Source organism: Panthera tigris, chromosome D1 (genome assembly GCF_018350195.1).
Source record: "Panthera tigris isolate Pti1 chromosome D1, P.tigris_Pti1_mat1.1, whole genome shotgun sequence".
In the NCBI taxonomy this organism is placed as follows: Eukaryota; Metazoa; Chordata; class Mammalia; order Carnivora; family Felidae; genus Panthera; species Panthera tigris.
Genome location: NC_056669.1, coordinates 101,729,022 through 101,745,086, shown reverse-complemented (window position 1 = coordinate 101,745,086; position 16,065 = coordinate 101,729,022). Strand labels below are relative to the sequence as shown.

The 16,065-nt window shown below is 50.5% G+C and overlaps 1 protein-coding gene across 1 annotated transcript; it reads left to right on the top strand.

The window, feature by feature from the left end:
* Positions 1 to 206: 206 nt before the first annotated feature.
* UBE2L6 (ubiquitin conjugating enzyme E2 L6) lies at positions 207 to 14,474 on the top strand. Its single transcript, XM_015542256.2, has 4 exons — positions 207 to 331; positions 4,742 to 4,837; positions 11,718 to 11,904; positions 13,711 to 14,474. Exons 1-4 carry the CDS (start codon positions 305 to 307, stop codon positions 13,860 to 13,862), a joined length of 462 nt encoding a protein of 153 aa, XP_015397742.2. The 5' UTR covers positions 207 to 304; the 3' UTR covers positions 13,863 to 14,474.
* The last annotated feature ends 1,591 nt before the right edge of the window (positions 14,475 to 16,065 follow it).

The following is a 16,065-nucleotide window of genomic DNA, read 5'->3' as shown; positions in this document are numbered from 1 at the left end:
CGCCGCCAGGTGCACGGCGCCCCCCAGCGGGCACGAGGGACAAGCAACGCCGCGCGCTCCCGGGCTCGCCGCGCCCCCGGCCGCGCGCGCGCGCGGGTCCCGGGAGCCCAGCCCTCCGCGCGGGCAGGCGGGAACCCGAGCCCTCTGCGCCGCGGGGGCGTGGCGCTGGGGGGCGTGGCGCTGGGGGCGTGGCTGGGGGCGGTGCGCTCCGAGTCCGCTAGCCGGCAGACGTCCTGTTGCTGCGCTCGGAAGCCCCCGCGCTCGGAAGCCCCCGCGCCCGGAAGCCCCCACGCTCGGTCCCGAGATGTCTGCCAGCAAGCGGGTGGCGAAGGTAAGGAGGTCGGGCGACCCCTCTCTCGCGGCTCCTCTCGCCTCCCGTGACCTGCTCCTTGCATCCCTCCCCCGGCTTTCCGAGCGCGGTTATTTGCCCCTATTACCGCCGCTTGGCCGGGAGGAGGAGCAGGTCTTCGAGAGGGGCAGGAGATGGAGTCTGAGGAAGCGGGGGCGTATGGAGCGGAGCTGTCCCTGGCGCCTTGGGCTGCGCTGGGGATGCGGATGGTTCCTCCCGAATTGGTTTCGGTTTCTTTTCTCCTACAAGAAACTTGTGATAATAATTGCTTGCTTGTCACTGAGGTGCTGGAAAGGTTCCAGGAGCCAGGCGCTCTGCTGGAGTGGAGGGGGTTAGGGACAGAGATAACCAGAACAAGGTCTTTGCCTTGGAGTAGCTCATGCCCCGCCCTTAATTGGGTACCTATGTTTCTAGAGGCCTGACCAGTATGGGGTGTTGAGTAGGAATCGGGAACAAAGTTCCCTGGGTATTCTCGGGGGGAAAAGATGCCAAGGCGCAGCTGGCAGGTGTCCCGGAGTAGGTGGTGCGCACTCATTCCTTCTACAAATGTTGTCGAATGCCTGTTATGTGCTGGCTCCTGTTCTAGGAAGTAGGGAAGCAGAGATGAGCAAAAATCCCCCCTCCCTTTGAGCTTTCTTTCCAGTTAGGGACACAATTTGAAATGAGGTCTGGAAGGATGGGAAGGGTCAAACTCCCCAGGATGTGGGAAAACCCAGGGTGTTTGAAGGGGTGTAGCCGGGAGGTGGGCACAGGTGGGGAAGGAAGAGAGGTCAGGTGAAATGGGTCTGACATGCCCCAGACTTTGAATCTCTTGGAAGTGCCCTTCCAGTATGCAGAGTGGGAGGAGGGTTAAGGGGGTGAAGAGGGCTGCCTTCTCCTCTCCGCCTTTGAGAGTTAGAGAGTCTCAGGTTGGAACACAGAGCAGGCTCAATCCAGAAGAACTGAAATCCGGAGATTGGCAACAAAGCGGGGCAAAGGGTCTCTCTAGCCAAGTGGGAAAGAACTAGGAGCTGGTATTTATCACACTGGCACCACTAAGTGCCTGGCCATTTACGTTAGCTCATCAGATTCTCACAGCAACCCTGTGAGAGAAGCCGTATACCCCCATTTTACAGATGAGGAAGTGGAGGCTCAGAGAGAATAACTCGATTGTCCAGGGTCACCCAGTAAGGAGTGATGGGACTGGGATAGGAGTCCAGGTTGGTAGGGCTCCAACCTGCACGCCCTTCCAGTGGCCTCTTTACTTTTATTTTCTATTTTTCTGAGTCAGGTGATTTCCTAATAGGCCTCAAGAAAGAGCTGAGTGTCCTAGGTTCGGTTTCACATCCTCAGGCTTGCAGAATCTTTTGGCAGAACTCATTTATAACAGAAAAGTCCCAAGGGGCACCTGGGTGGCTCAGTTGGTCGAGCATCCAACTTTGGCTCAGGTCACGATCTCGCGGTTCGTGAGTTTGAGCCTGATGTCGGGCTCTTTGCCGACAGCTCAGAGCCTGGATCCTGCTTTGGATTCTGTGTCTCCCTCTCTCTCTGCTCCTCCCCCACTCATGCTCTGTCTCTCTCTGTCTCTCAAAAATAAATAAACATTTAAAAATTAAAAAAAAAAAAGAAACGAAATGTCCGAAATGATCTCAGTTATAGTAAAGTCAGGAAAGTGTCCATTCCACAGCTTCTCTATTTGACCTAGAACTACATTCTTGCCAAAGAGTCATAGATGATCCTGGAGCTAGGACTCATGGTAGCAAATATGGAGTGAAAAATAAATGAGGGGTCAGAAGCGCCTGGGTGGCTCAGTTGGTTAAGCACCTGACTTTGGCTTAGGTCATAATCTCAGGGCTCGTGAATTTGAGCCCTATGTCAAGCTCTGTGCTGACAGCTCAGAGCCTGGAGCCTGCTTCAGAGTCTGTATCTCCCTCTCTCTCTGCCCCTTCCCCTGCTTGCACTCTGTCTCACTCTCAAAAATAAGTAAACATTAAAAAAAATTTAAAAAAAAATTTTTTTTTTTAACGTTTATTTATTTTTGAGACAGAGAGAAACAGAGCATGAACGGGGGAGGGCAGAGAGAGGGAGACACAGAATCAGAAGCAGGCTCCAGGCTCTGAGCCGTCAGCCCAGAGCCTGACGCGGGGCTTGAACTCACGGAGTGCGAGATCGTGACCTGAGCCGAAGTCAGACGCTTAACCGACTGAGCCACCCAGGCGCCCCCCCAAAAAATTTTAATATTATAAATGAGGGGTCAGAGACTGTGCAGAAGGCACAAGAAGCAGTTTTTTGTTATGAATAGAGAGTATGGGCTAGCTAAGAGATAGGAGATGGGGCCAGGGTTGTGTTTATATGTTGGGGATTCAGAGAAAGTTCACGTGGTCCACAGTATGAAAAGCCCCTCCCAAACTGTGAACTGGTTTTGAGCAACCTTTGTTTATACCACAGTTTCCCAGCCTCGTTACTGTTGACATCTGGGGCTGGCTAATTCTTTGTAAGATGTTTGTCGGCATCCCTGGCCTCAACCCACTAGATGCTGGCATCACTCCCCCAATGTGTGACAACCAGAAATGTTCTAGGGGTGCCTGGTGGCTCATTCGGTTAAGCGTTCCGACTCTTGATCTCAGCTCAGGTCTTTTTTTTTTTTTTTTAATTAATTTTTAAGAGAGAGAGAGAGAGCGAGCACAAGTGCACATGTGCATGAGCGGGGGAGGGGCAGGAGAGGGAGAGAGAGAGAATCCCAAGCAGGCTCCGCGATGCCAACACAGAGCCTGACCAGGGTCTCCATCCCATGAACCATCAGATCATGGCCCCAACCAAAATCAAGAGTCATGGGGCGCCTGGGTGGCTCAGTCGGTTGAGCGTCCGACTTCGGCCCAGGTCATGATCTCACGGTTCGTGAGTTTGAGCCCTGCGTCAGGCTCTGGGCTGATGGCTCAGAGCCTGGAGCCTGCTTCCGATTCTGTGTCTCCCTCTCTCTCTGCCCCTCCCCCATTCATGCTCTGTCTCTCTCTGTCTCAAAAATAAATAAACATTAAAAAAAAAAAAAATCAAGAGTCAGATGCTTAACTGACTGAGCCACCCAGGTGCCCCATCAGCTCAGGTCTTGAGCTCAGAGTCATGAGTTCAAGCCCTGCATTGGGCTCTGCACTGGCTGTGAAGCCTACTTTAAAAAAAAAAAAAAAAGCCTAGCCATTGCCTAGTGTCCGCTGGGGGTGTGGGATCAAACTGCCCCCAGTTGAAAACCAATGGTTTATACCCACTTGCTGTTCCAGAGGCATATGACCTTGCCCTTGAATGTCTTCTTATCTGTTATTGTCATTGTTTTGTTTTCAAAGAAAAAAAAAAGTCTGTTGACCTCCGAAGAGGAGACGGGTTCCTTGGTCGATGTGTTTGAGAAGTTCTGCATGCTGTGGGTGCACAGCTTGGAGATTTGTGATGCACAATAGCACATTGAAGGCTCTGGGAAGTCCTGCAGTAAAGGAATCTGTTTAGCTTTGTGCTTTCCGATGTACTTGACCGTGGAACCCTTTTCCATCAATAACTATTGAGCTTGCATGGAACACACTGTATCTTTGCTCTGACCCGGCCTCTGCCTTGGTGCCTGTCCCCTTCCCTGCATGGCCTGGCACAGTGGCGCCCTCTGTGAAACCTTCCCGCTCCCCTGTCCTCTTCCCTATTATGTGTCCGTACCCGTTATTCACATAGTCACATTCACCTTTCTGCCATCACTCCAGCAAAGTTCTCGAGGGCTGGGCCCTTCTTACTCAAGTGTCGTTAGAGGATGCTCTGTAAAGGGCTATAGGGAGAATCCGCTGATGTCCGGGTATCTGGGCTACCTCTCTAGGGGATGGGGTGAGTCACTCCTTGTCCCCTTGTTTCTCTGCGTGATGTGTTTCTCTGCTGCAGTCTGCCTGAACCATCTTCCTTCCCCAGGCCTGGTCTGGAGGACTTTGTCTTTGCTGTCCACTCTGAGCACTGTAAGGGCCTGTCGTCATGCCAGACACGCAGTGCATGCCGTGAGAAGAAGGGAGGGAGGGAGGGAGGGAGAGAGTTAGGACCTTTCAGGAAGACAGCAAGATGACAGAGGTCAGGTGGTATCTTGGTTTCAGGAGGAAAGGCTCTGAAGAGAGTTTACTCCCAAGTGGTAACATCTGGAAGCAGCGATCTGCACCTTCCTCCCACCCAGTACCTACAGAGCTTGGTGAGCCTGAAGTTGGATAAGTCACTTAAAGCACATAGCGCTGTGCCTGACACATTCTGAGTGCTCAGTAGTTGAGGGCTCTGACTTCGCCGGCTTCTGCCTCTGAGGGTGTCCTTTTTGAAACTTGGGACAGCTCGCTGCTGGGACAGGGAGGTGGGGGGCTGAAGTAGGGGAGACCGGCAAGCTGCTCACTGATGCATCCCCTGCAGGAGCTGGAGAGTCTCCAGGCAAAGCTTCCCCAGTACCTACGGAACCTGTTCAGCCATGATGCCGATGTCCTGGTGTGGCACGCCCTCCTCCTGCCTGTAAGTGTCGCCGGGGATCATGGCCTTTGATTAGGGTGACAGGCCAAAGCCATGGGCAGGGAGGCTGAGGACTGGGTGAGAACTTCCCCTGTCGTGGAGTCCTTTTTGTAACTGGAGGTCAGTCGTTGGTAGAGGAGGTCTCTGGACTGATTGCTTCTGAGGTCAGAGCAGACCGATGAAGAGGTTAAAAGATTTTTGGATCTGGTAGGAGAGCCTGTCCTCAAACCGGTAGTCACCAAGCCCACCAAGAAGCTACAACAGACAAACAGCATCAAAAGAAGAAAGAAAAGATCTCTTGGATCTCTGTCGGAGGCTGGGGATAAAGTTTCTGTTCGTAGTTGGTAGAATTTGCTCCTCCAAACCCAAAATGTATTTTGTTTTCTTTTAAACGTCATACTCCTGGGGTGCCGGGGTGGCTCAGTTGGTTGAGTGTCCGACTCTTGATTTCGGCTCAGGGCATGATCTCACGGTTTGTGGGTTTGAGCCTCACACAGGACTCTCTGCTGACAGTGCGGAGCCTGCTTGGGCTTCTCTATCTCTCCCTCTCTCTCTGCCCCTCCTCTACGCATACTCTCTATCTCCAAATAAATAAGTAAATTTTAAAAAAATTAATGTTTTTTTAAAATTGATAGTCTTTTTAAAAAATTTTGTTTAATGTGTATTTATTTTTGAGAGAGGGAGAGAGAGCATGAGTGGGCGGGGGGAGGAGAGAGAGACGGAGACACAGAATCCGAAGCAGCGTCCAGGCTCTGAGCTTCAGCACGGAGCCCGACGCGGGGCTCGAACTCACAAACCACGAGATCATGACCTGAGCCAAAGTTGGATGCTTAACCAACTGAGCCACCCAGGCGTCCCCCAAAAATAAATTTAAAGATCATATTTCAGACAACTATTTCTTTTTTATTCTAGCATAGTTAACCTACAGTGGTATATTAGTTCCAGATGTACAATAATATAATGACCGGACAACTGTTGTTACATATGGCGACGTAGATAACTCATCTTTACCATTCTGATTTGTCTCCATTTATTAGATCTCTCTCAGTAAAATCTCCCCCTGAAAATAATATTCTAGTGGACCAATCTGCATGCAGGATTTCTCTTTTATTATTAATAGACTGAAGATCTTTTCTATGGGAGAGTCATCTATACACCTTTAGTTACATGGACATAAAAATTAAAACAGTGAAACTTGTCATTAGCTCTTTGGAAGATAAAAAGAACCATTCATTTGATTATTTAGGATTTGGTCTTTTTACTGACAGTGCAATGGCCTGGATTGTGCCCTCTTCTCTTTCAACCGGCCTGTAGTCCTGAAAAATAGGGAAAGGCTTGACTTGGGGCAACATACGAACTTTGGTCGTGTCCAGTGGGCTGCTAGGTTGAAGCAATCCGTTTACCTGGCTTGGAGTGAGGACAGCTGCTCTGGGCCTCAGGGGCCAGAGGAAGAAGGTGCTAGAAGGTGCTCCAGGGACTGATTAGATGCCCCAGGGAGGCTAGCTCTGAGGTGGATGAGAGTATAGGTGGAGGAGGGGTGAGAAGGCAGAAGGTGGGCGACAGGGACACCTGGGGGACGTCACATTTCAGAGAATACTGTGAAATCACAGTCGGCAAGACAAGGTGGGGCATCTTCTGGTCTGAGCACAATTCCAGCGTGTGGAGGGGTGTCTCTGCCCCACCTCCAAGCAATTCTTAGGACACCAGCTGGGTGTCCTACTATTAAAAACAATATTTTTAGAATTTTTAAAATGTTTTATTTATTTTTGAGAGAGAGAGACAGATTATGAGCAGGGGAGGGGCAGAGAGAGAGGGAGACAGAAGCACGGAGCCTGATACAGGGCTCGGACCTGTGAACCATGAGATCATGACCTGAGCCGAAGTTGGACGCTTCACCAACTGAGCCACCCAGGCGCCCTCCCAAAAACATGTTTTAATGCTTATTTATTTAGAGAGAGGCAGAGAGTGCGAACAGGGGAGGAACAGAGAGAAGGAGAGAGAGAATCCCAAGCAAGTCCCGCACTGCAAGCACAGAGCCCAACTTGGAGCTTGAACCCACCAACCATGAGATCATGACCTGAGCTGAAATCAAGAGTCGGATGCTTAACCAGCTGAGCCACCCAGGTGCCCCTGGATGTCCTGTGTCCTACTATTTAACTCACTTCTGACTCCATCTACCCTGGAGATAGCATCGGATCCCACAGATTAAAGGCTGGGTTCCACATGACTGTCCCTTCTACACACCCTCCCCCTCCTCCCCTCAGATGTCAGTCCCAAGTCCCGGTTGCTTCTGACTGAATGGTTATAAATCAGAGGCTCCCATGACCCCTTCTTCAGGTTCACTTAATTTGCTAGGGCGGCTCACAGAACTCAGAAGCATTTTACTTGCTAGATTGCCAGTGCAAGATGGGGGAAGGGCGCGGGGCTTCCGTGCCCTCTCTGGACACGCCATCTCCCCAAGCCAACATGCGTTCACCAGCCCAGAAGCTCTCTGAACCCTGCCCTTCTGGGTTTTCACAGAGGCTTTATTTCGTAAGCATGATTGATTAAATCTTTGGCCTTTGGTGACTGAACTCTAGCCCTTCTCCCCTCCAACCCTCTAACCCCCTGGTTGGTTCCCCCAACTATAGCCCTTCTCCTTAGGTGCTTCCAAAGCTACCTCATTAACATAACAAAAGACATTTTTGTCACTCTCAACACTTGGGATTGGGGGACCAAAGGCTGATGCAGAACAGCCAGCTAAGGGGGCCCAGAGGTGCCTGATGAAGCCGTAAAGGAGGAATGGTTGGAGGCCAGGGGAAGGAGAACCCGGACAGGTCTGTGGGATGAGCTGACAGATTGTCCCTTAAAAGCTCAGTCTCCGTATACATGCTCACCAAGGTGGCCCCACTTGTCACCTCTTATCACGGAAGCTGACAGCGGGATGAGCTTTTGAAAGCTAATAGTAAGAGTTGCCATTCATTACCCACTGTGGACCGAGCCCTGTTTCCAGGGCATTGCCTGAGCAGTCGTACTGAGCCCTCTCAACTGCTCCGTGAGGAAGACTGACATCTTTTTAGGGTTGGGGAAATGGAGCCTGAGGCGGTTGAGGAACTTGTCACACAGAATAAGGTGGCAGGATACTGACTTTTCTATGATTTACTAATGGCTAAAATAGGATCACTTTTGAGGTTGGAAAAAAAAATTCTAGGGCTCTTAGGATATTGACGCAGAACAAAATAAGTTTATGATTAGCTTCCAATTATCAGTGCTGCCAAAATGACATAATAGTAGTATAATATAATAGTATTAATATAATATAATATATAATAATATAATATAATATAATATAATATAATATAATATAATATAATAGTAGATGCTGATAGTGGTGAGTTTTCATAATACTTTTATCCAATGGCAGTTTTGTTGAGACTAAAAGTTCAATTCTCCACAGCTTCAGCAAAGAAGCCCCCTTCCAGTGAGACAGTTGGCCAACACCTATAAAACACCAACTCTTCTCTAAGCACTTAGCAATGAATTTTTTTTGTAAAAAAAAAAAAAAAAGAATAAGGTGGCAGAGCTGGAAGAAGAATAGCTGAGTGCTTTTTTTAAGCCCCAAACTCAGGGGTACCTGGGTGGCTCAGTTGGCTAAGTACCTGACTCTTGATCTTGGCTTGGGTCATGATCCCACAGTTGGTGAGATCGAGCCTCACATGGGGGTCTGCGCTGACAGTGGGGAGCCTGCTTGGGATTCTCTCTCTCTCTCCTCTCTCTCTGACTTTCGCTCTCTCTCTCTCTCTCAAATAAAGTAAACTTAAAAAAAAAATAATGAAAAATAAACCGAAAGCTTAGAAGGAAATCAGACTTTCTCAGCTGACCCTAAGGTATAGTATGAAAGCCCTCGGGGTGGCCCAGCTTCTTCATTTTACAGATGAGGATCCCGATTCCTGGAGGAGCTCAAAGCCACATGGTGGGCTTGAGGCAGAGCTGGGGTGGGCTCCCAGGGCCCTCAAGTCCAAGGCTCCTCTGTTAAGACCCAGGAAGCCCAGCATGCAACCCTGCAGACAGGACACATGGACATTCTCCCGTCCTTTTCTGAGGCCTCATGCTCGGCTCTGTCTCCACTGCACAGGCCTTGGTCTCTTATCATCAAGAATGAAAAGCTGAGCCATTTTCCTTACCTGCCCTATACAGTTGCCACATCTCTTATCTCAGACACATCCAAGACCCCTATGGCTCCCCTTTGCCCTCTGCTAACTAAGAGGAGTTCTCTTAAGACTTTGACTGTGGGCTTACATCCATGTGTCCTTGTCCTGTCTTCTCAGTAACGAAGGCTCTGAAAGGATCTGGAGCTTTGGAAGCAGCCGGAAGCCCCTGGACTCTGTGCTGGGGTCACCCGAGTTCTGGGGCTCCCCCCTTCTGGGGGTGTAGACTAGTGCTCACATGTGGAGACATAGAGTTGGCAATTCTGGGTTCCCCTCCAGCACTCCACTGGGGCCCTGGGCAAGTTACAAGACATTGAACTTGAGCTTCCTCATCTGAAAATGTAGATGCTAATAGTGGTGAGTTTTCATAATACCTACTGTATTACCTACTGACACACAGATAGTGCTTTCCATGTGCTGTTCTAAGCCCTTAACATAAATTAACTCATTTAGTTGTCACATAAGCTGTATGAAGAAGCCTATTATTGTCATAGGGAAGCACAGAGGTTAAGTTACTTGCCTAAGGTCACACAGCTAGAGTGGCAGAGCCAATATTCATACCGTGGCTCCAAAGTCCATGGAACCCCTGCCCTCTGCTGCATGGACTAATGTTTGTCAAGCTCTTAACACAAGGTGGCACAGAATAGGCACCCAGGAAAGTTTTTCAGGTTGCTCGAAGTCCGGAGGGTCTTCTACTGGCCCCTGGCTACCCCTAACCCCCAGTCACTCCAGCCCCCGAGTTCTTTCTTTCTGTAAAATTTTTTTTTTATGGTAAAGTACACAATAACAATATTTACCCTTTTTATGTTTACAGTTCAGGGGCACTAACCCCATTGCATTGTTGTGCAACTGTCCCCATCACCCACCTCCAGAACGTTTTCATCTTCCCCTTCCGAAACTCTGTACCCATGAAACACTGACTCCCCATTCCCTCTCCCCCTGCCCCGCCCCATCACCTGGCATCTCATTTTCTATTTTATGGCTGTGAATCTGACTATTCTGGGTACCTCACGTAAGTGGAGTCATACAGTGTTTGTTCTTTTTTCTCTAGCTTGTTTCACTTAGCATAATGTCTTCAAAGTTCATCCATGTTGGGGCACACGTCAGACTTTCATTCCTTTTTAAGGGTGAATAATATTCCATTGTACATGTATGCCACATTTTGTTTCTGCATTCATCCATCAGTGAGTATTTGGGTTGTTAGCATGGATCCCGTGCTAATTCTGTGTTTGGATTTTTTTTTTTAATTTTTTAATCCATTTGAGAGAGAAAGACAGAGCATGAGGAGGGGAGGGACAGAGAGAGAGGGAGACACAGGATCCGAAGCAGGCTGCAGGCTCTGAGCCTGACTCGGGGCTCGAACCCACGAACCATGAGATCATGACCTGAGCCGAAGTTGGATGCTTAACCGACTGAGCCACCCAGGCGCCCCCTCTATGTTTAGATTTTTGAGGAATTGCCATACGTTTTTCCACAGTGGCCGCACCATTTTACATTCCCAAGCCCCTGACTTCTTATGATCCCCTCATTTTCTCCATTCCGCACCCCCCAGTAATGATTTCTCCTATGCTTCATTCTTCTATTGCATTCTTCTTTTGCAACATGAAGACGTTGAAGCTGAGATGGCCATTTGTGGCATCATGGACGGACCTTGAAGGCATTATGCTAAGTGAAATGAGTCAGGCAGAGAAAGACAAATTCTATATGAACTCATCTATAGATGGAATTTTTAAAAGTTTATTTATTTATTTGTTTATTTTTTTTAACGTTCATTTATTTTTGAGACAGAGAGAGGCAGAGCATGAACAGGGGAGGGAAAGAGAGAGAGGGAGACACAGAATCCAAAACAGGCTCCAGGTTCCGAGCTGTCAGCACAGAGCCCAACGCGGGGCTCGAACTCACGGACCGTGAGATCATGACCTGAGCCGAAGTCGGACGCTTAACCGACCGAGCCACCCAGGCGCCCCTGTTTGTTTGTTTAGAGAGCAGGGGAAGGGCAGAGAGAGAGGGAGAGAGGGAGAGAGGGAGAGAGAGAGAGAGAGAGAGAGAGAGAGAGAGAGAGAGAGAATCCCAAGCAGGCTCTGCACTGTCAGCACAGAGCAGGATGCGGGGCTCAAACTCATGAACCATGCAGTCATGACCTGAGGCGAAACCAAGAGTTGGATGCTTAACCGACTGAGCCACCCGGGCGCCCCATCTTTTCTTTTTAATTGTATCTGTGTGAGAAGACGGACGTTCGCTGAGCCCATGGTGGTAGTCATTTTACTATCCACTTACACCATCGTGTTTGTCGATTCTTTTTCAGTAGAAATGGACAGAAATTAATTATCCATTGAAAAAAAAAGAGCTGAGATAGTCCTAGTCAAACGTGACCCCGTTTTCGAACGAGGAAGCTGAGGCCCAAAGGTGGGAGGTGGCTGGCCCACAGTTGTTGCACAGGAAGAGCCAGGGTGGGACTTTTGTGACTCCCAGGCCAGTGTTCTTTTGTGACTCCACTCATCCGCGGCTCAGTTGCCCAGTGAGTACAGGAGCCACCCGTGTCCGTTCATGGTCCCACCTGGGCGTGCCACAGAGGACTCCTCGGAGTCCAGGGGCAAGGCCGGGAGAGGGGCCGCCAGACCAAGGCCCCGGGAGGAAAACAGGCTTTTCAGAGCAGACGTGTGCTGGAACAGAGCTTCACCCCTTCTCTTGCGCAGGAGAAGCCACCCTACAACCTCAAGGCTTTCCACCTGCGCATCAACTTCCCTGAGGACTATCCGTTCAAGCCCCCTACGGTGACATTCACCACCAGGATCTACCACCCCAACGTGGGCCACAATGGAGAGGTTTGCCTGCCCATCATCAGCAAGGAGAACTGGAGTCCTTACACCAAGACCTGCCAAGGTGGGGCTGGGCCTCGCCTAACGGGAGGGTCTGATCCTGGAGGAGAGGTGATGGGACTGATTTTGAATCCGAAAACGCCCCAAAGAGGGGAGATAAAAATGGCGGGTCTCAGCTGAGCCTGTCTTCAGATAGAAGGGACTCGTCCTCAGATCCTGGGCCTGCTGACCTGGTCCTGCCTCGGCTTTCTACCTGGGCAGGTGGGACAGAGCAGCGTGGCCACGGGTCTGGGAGGGACGGGCTCTGTTGCTCTGTCTGCGGACCTTGCCGAGGTCTGCTCCTTCGCAGGCTCAGAGCCCTAAATGACAGTTGAGGGGATTGGCCCAGTAATGGCAGTACATGTGGATTAAACGCTTTCTGCCCTGTGCTAGGAGCTTCACACACTACCTTCTTCCAGTCCCCCAGCAGCCCCATGTGGAGTGCTCGCATTGCCCATTGCATAGATGAGCACCGTGAGGCCTGTGGTAAGTGAAGCACTGGCCTGTGGTCGTCCCGCTGGCAAGTGGCAGAGCTGGGACTCACAGCCGGGCTTGGCTGACTCTAGACCAGCACTACCCCGCAGAACTTTCTGTAGTGATGGAAATGATCCATGGCTGCCCTGTCCACTTCCCTAGCCTCTGCGACAGGTGGCGATGGAGCACCTGAAGTGTGGTCCTGCGACTGACCTGAATTCCTGATTGCAGTTCATTTTAATTCCTTTCAATTTAGAGATCTGCATGTGGCTAGTGGCTACCATATTGGACAGTGCATTTCTATAGAGTCCGTGAACGTCATCGGTGCGTGAACCAACTCAGGAATTCTTTTTTTTTGTTTTTTTAGTGTTTATTTAAAATTTTTTTTTAACATTTATTCATTTTTGAGAGACAGAAACAGAACATGAGTGGGGGAGGGGCAGAGAGAGAGGGAGACACAGAATCTGAAGCAGGCTCCAGGCTCTGAGCTGTCAGCACAGAGCCCGACGCGGGGCTCGAACCCACGAACCGTGAGATCACAACCAGAGCCGAAGTTGGACGGTTAACCAGCTGAGCCACTCAGGTGCCCCTGGACCAGCTCAGGAGTTCTTAGCCTTAGAAACAAGGTCCCGGGGGGCGGGGGGTGGGGAGGAGGAGTGGTTCTTGGGTGAGCTTAGGGGGTCTGTGCAGCACTCTTAACTTAGAACTGCATGTTGGCGCGTATTCACATGTGCATGTGCCTCGAGAGATGGCCCACCGCCTTCTCCTGGTTCCCAGAGCCATCCCAGAGCCATGTGAAAGGTTAGGAGCCACGGGGCAATAGCACTTTACAGTCTGGAGCCTCAGAACCCCTTTTCCCAAATAAAAGTTGATTTATTTGGAATCCTTTTTTAAAAAAATTTTTTTATTTCATTTATTTTGAGAGAGAAAGAGAGCAAGCAGAGGAGAGGCAGAGAGAGAGGGAGAGAGAGAATCCCAAGCGGGCGACATACGGTCAGCGTGGAGCCCGACTTAGGGCTATTTGGAATCTTAATATCAAACAGAAAAACAGGGCGGCTCTTGTTGGAAACAGAAACCCCATTTATCTCATTGACCTCCACGATGAGACGTTTCTATGAAGCCATGGAACATGGTTTGAAAAGCACTGACATAGCCAGACAGGGCTTTGGGCACTGTCAGTGAGGAATGAAGGGCTTTTAACTTGGTTGTAATGTCATCATCCTAAGAAATTGACCTCCTTGGGGTCCCCCACGGAGTGAGCGTGGAGGTGCCAGGGGATCTGGGAGGGGGCTGCCATCGCCTCCTTCCCAGGATTTTTCTCTCCGTCCTGATGTCCTGACCTGGCTTCTCTCCCCAGTCTTGGAGGCCCTCAACGTGCTGGTGAACAGACCAGACCTGGGGCAGCCGGTCCGGTTGGAGCTCGCAGACCTACTGAAGCAAGATCCGGAGCTGTTCCACAGGGAGGCCAGGGAGTTCACCCTCAAGTATGGAGTCGACCGGCCCTCCTAACTGGTTCTGACCCCTCTCTTTGCCGGATCCTCTCTGTGTGACGGGCGGACATTTCATGGAAGCTGTGGGGGGCTGGGGCGGGGGGGGGGGGTGCAGCTGGAGCCTCCTCTCATTTGTTCCATGTTTTCCTTCTTAGGTAGCTAGTCATTAGCCTGTGTGTGTGTGTGAGCGTGTGTGTGTGAGTGTGTGTGTGTGTGTGTGGGTGTGTGGCATGGACCCATTCCCACGTTCACCTGGCCACAGTGTGCTTTTCCTGCTCTTTCTCTGCCCCAGAGGCAGACGAGTTCACGTTTGTGCAATTACAGGCCAGCTCTCCAGGGCTCCGTGGTCTCACAGACACAGGTCGCCTTCAGGCCAGCTGGCAGGAAATGAGCCCAGGAGCCGCCTCACATCCCCCTAGGGCCCAGGCAGAGGGGCAGGGGGGATGTGAGGAGTATGGAGGGGGGGGCAGGGCACTTGGAGAGAATCATATTTACACTTGAGTGATTTGTTTATTGAGTGTTTGAAGTCAGCCAGACTGCTAATAGGTACTTCATGTCTAGATTTATGCGCGAAACCTTTCCTTTTCCCCTGATGAATCATGAAGTGAAGAATCTAATCTCTATCCAGAAATCTGACTATGTGGTTTTTTTTTATAGTGTGATATTTTTTAATGTTTATTTTTGAGAGGCGGGGAGGGGCAGAGGGAGAAGGTGACAGAGATCTGAGGCTCTGTGCTGACAGCAGAGAGCCCGAAGTGGGGCTTTGAACTCACAAACTGTGACATTGTGACCTGGCCCGAAGTCAGGCGCTTAACTGACTGAGCTGCCCAGGCGTCCCTCAGGCGTCCCTGACTATATGGTTTGTGTTTTTAAAATTTCTTTAATTTGAGACAGAGAGAGAGTGAGAGAGAGAATGGAGGAGATGCAGAGAGAGAGGGACAGAGGATCTGAAACGGGCTCTGCACGGACAGCAGAGAGCCCGATGCAGGGCTTGAACTCACGAACTGCAAGATCACAACCTGAACCAAAGTCGGATGCTCAACCGACTGAGCCACTCAGGCACCCCACATGCAATCCCATTAGGTTACCAGTTTCTGGGGGCCAGGCTTCAGCCTGGGAGGAAGCCCTCCAGCTTCCAGTCCGGGATGACCACAGAAACCATCTGCTTGTCCAGCCATTAAAGTCACAGATGAATTTGGAGACCGGCTGAGTGTTTATTGAGAGGATGGTGTGGTTTCCTCAGGAGAAGGTGAGGCTGAGGGTTAGCTCCATGTACGAGAAAAGGTGTGGCCCTGTTCCCCAGAACTGGTGGCTCTCTGGGCTTCGAGCTTCACGTAACCCCAAACACTGTGGGCAAAGCTGGCCATGAGGGACTAGGCTGTCAACATGCCCCCACTTTACAGATGAGGCAACTGAGGCCCAGAGTGCTTCAGTGGGTTCCCGGGTCCGCTCTGCCAATCAGGGCAGAGTCCACACCTCCTGCCGCAGTGCCAAACCGGCTGGATTTCATTTGTGTTTTTCACGAGCTGTTCTCATCCACACACAAAGCTCCAAAAGACTGATAGAGCCAGACAGGATTGTCAGCAGGAAATTATAAGCAGCTCAGGGGGTGCGTCTCTAATGAGCAATAGAAAAAACAAAGCCAAGCCAAATCTTCAGCCCAAGCAGAAGGGATTAACTTAACCCGGAGGAAGGACTTTCAGGGGCCAGTGGTTCTAGGCTGCGGGAAAACCAGCACTTTAGACACAAATGTAGGGTATCTTTGAGTTGAGGGAATCGCCCCAGGCCCCACTAACCTAGTTTGAAGTTTCTAGAGAATCTTCTAGCACCTGTTCTGGAATTCCCTAATTTGGGAGAAGTGTGGAAAGAGGGAAGAGAATCGGGAAAAACACCACCGATGGCTCAAAACATACGAATGCATTTACTTTCGGCCTCACTTATCGAACACTTGATGTGACAGGCACCGGGCAAAGCTTTCCGTTCATTTCATCGTCTCATTTAACCCTCCCAACAGGTCCACGAGGTGTGACTGTTCAGATGGTAAACTGAGGCTCAGAGAGGTTAACTCACTGGTCCGAGGTCACACAGCTGCTTAGTGGTGGGACCCAGGCCCTCGTACTTTCCCGAACGGTGTCGTGGTTGTTGAGAAGATCGTATCCGGTGAGGAAGCCCGGCAGCCGGGCTTCATTACCCCAGAGTGAACGAGGTTCCTGGGTGGGGGG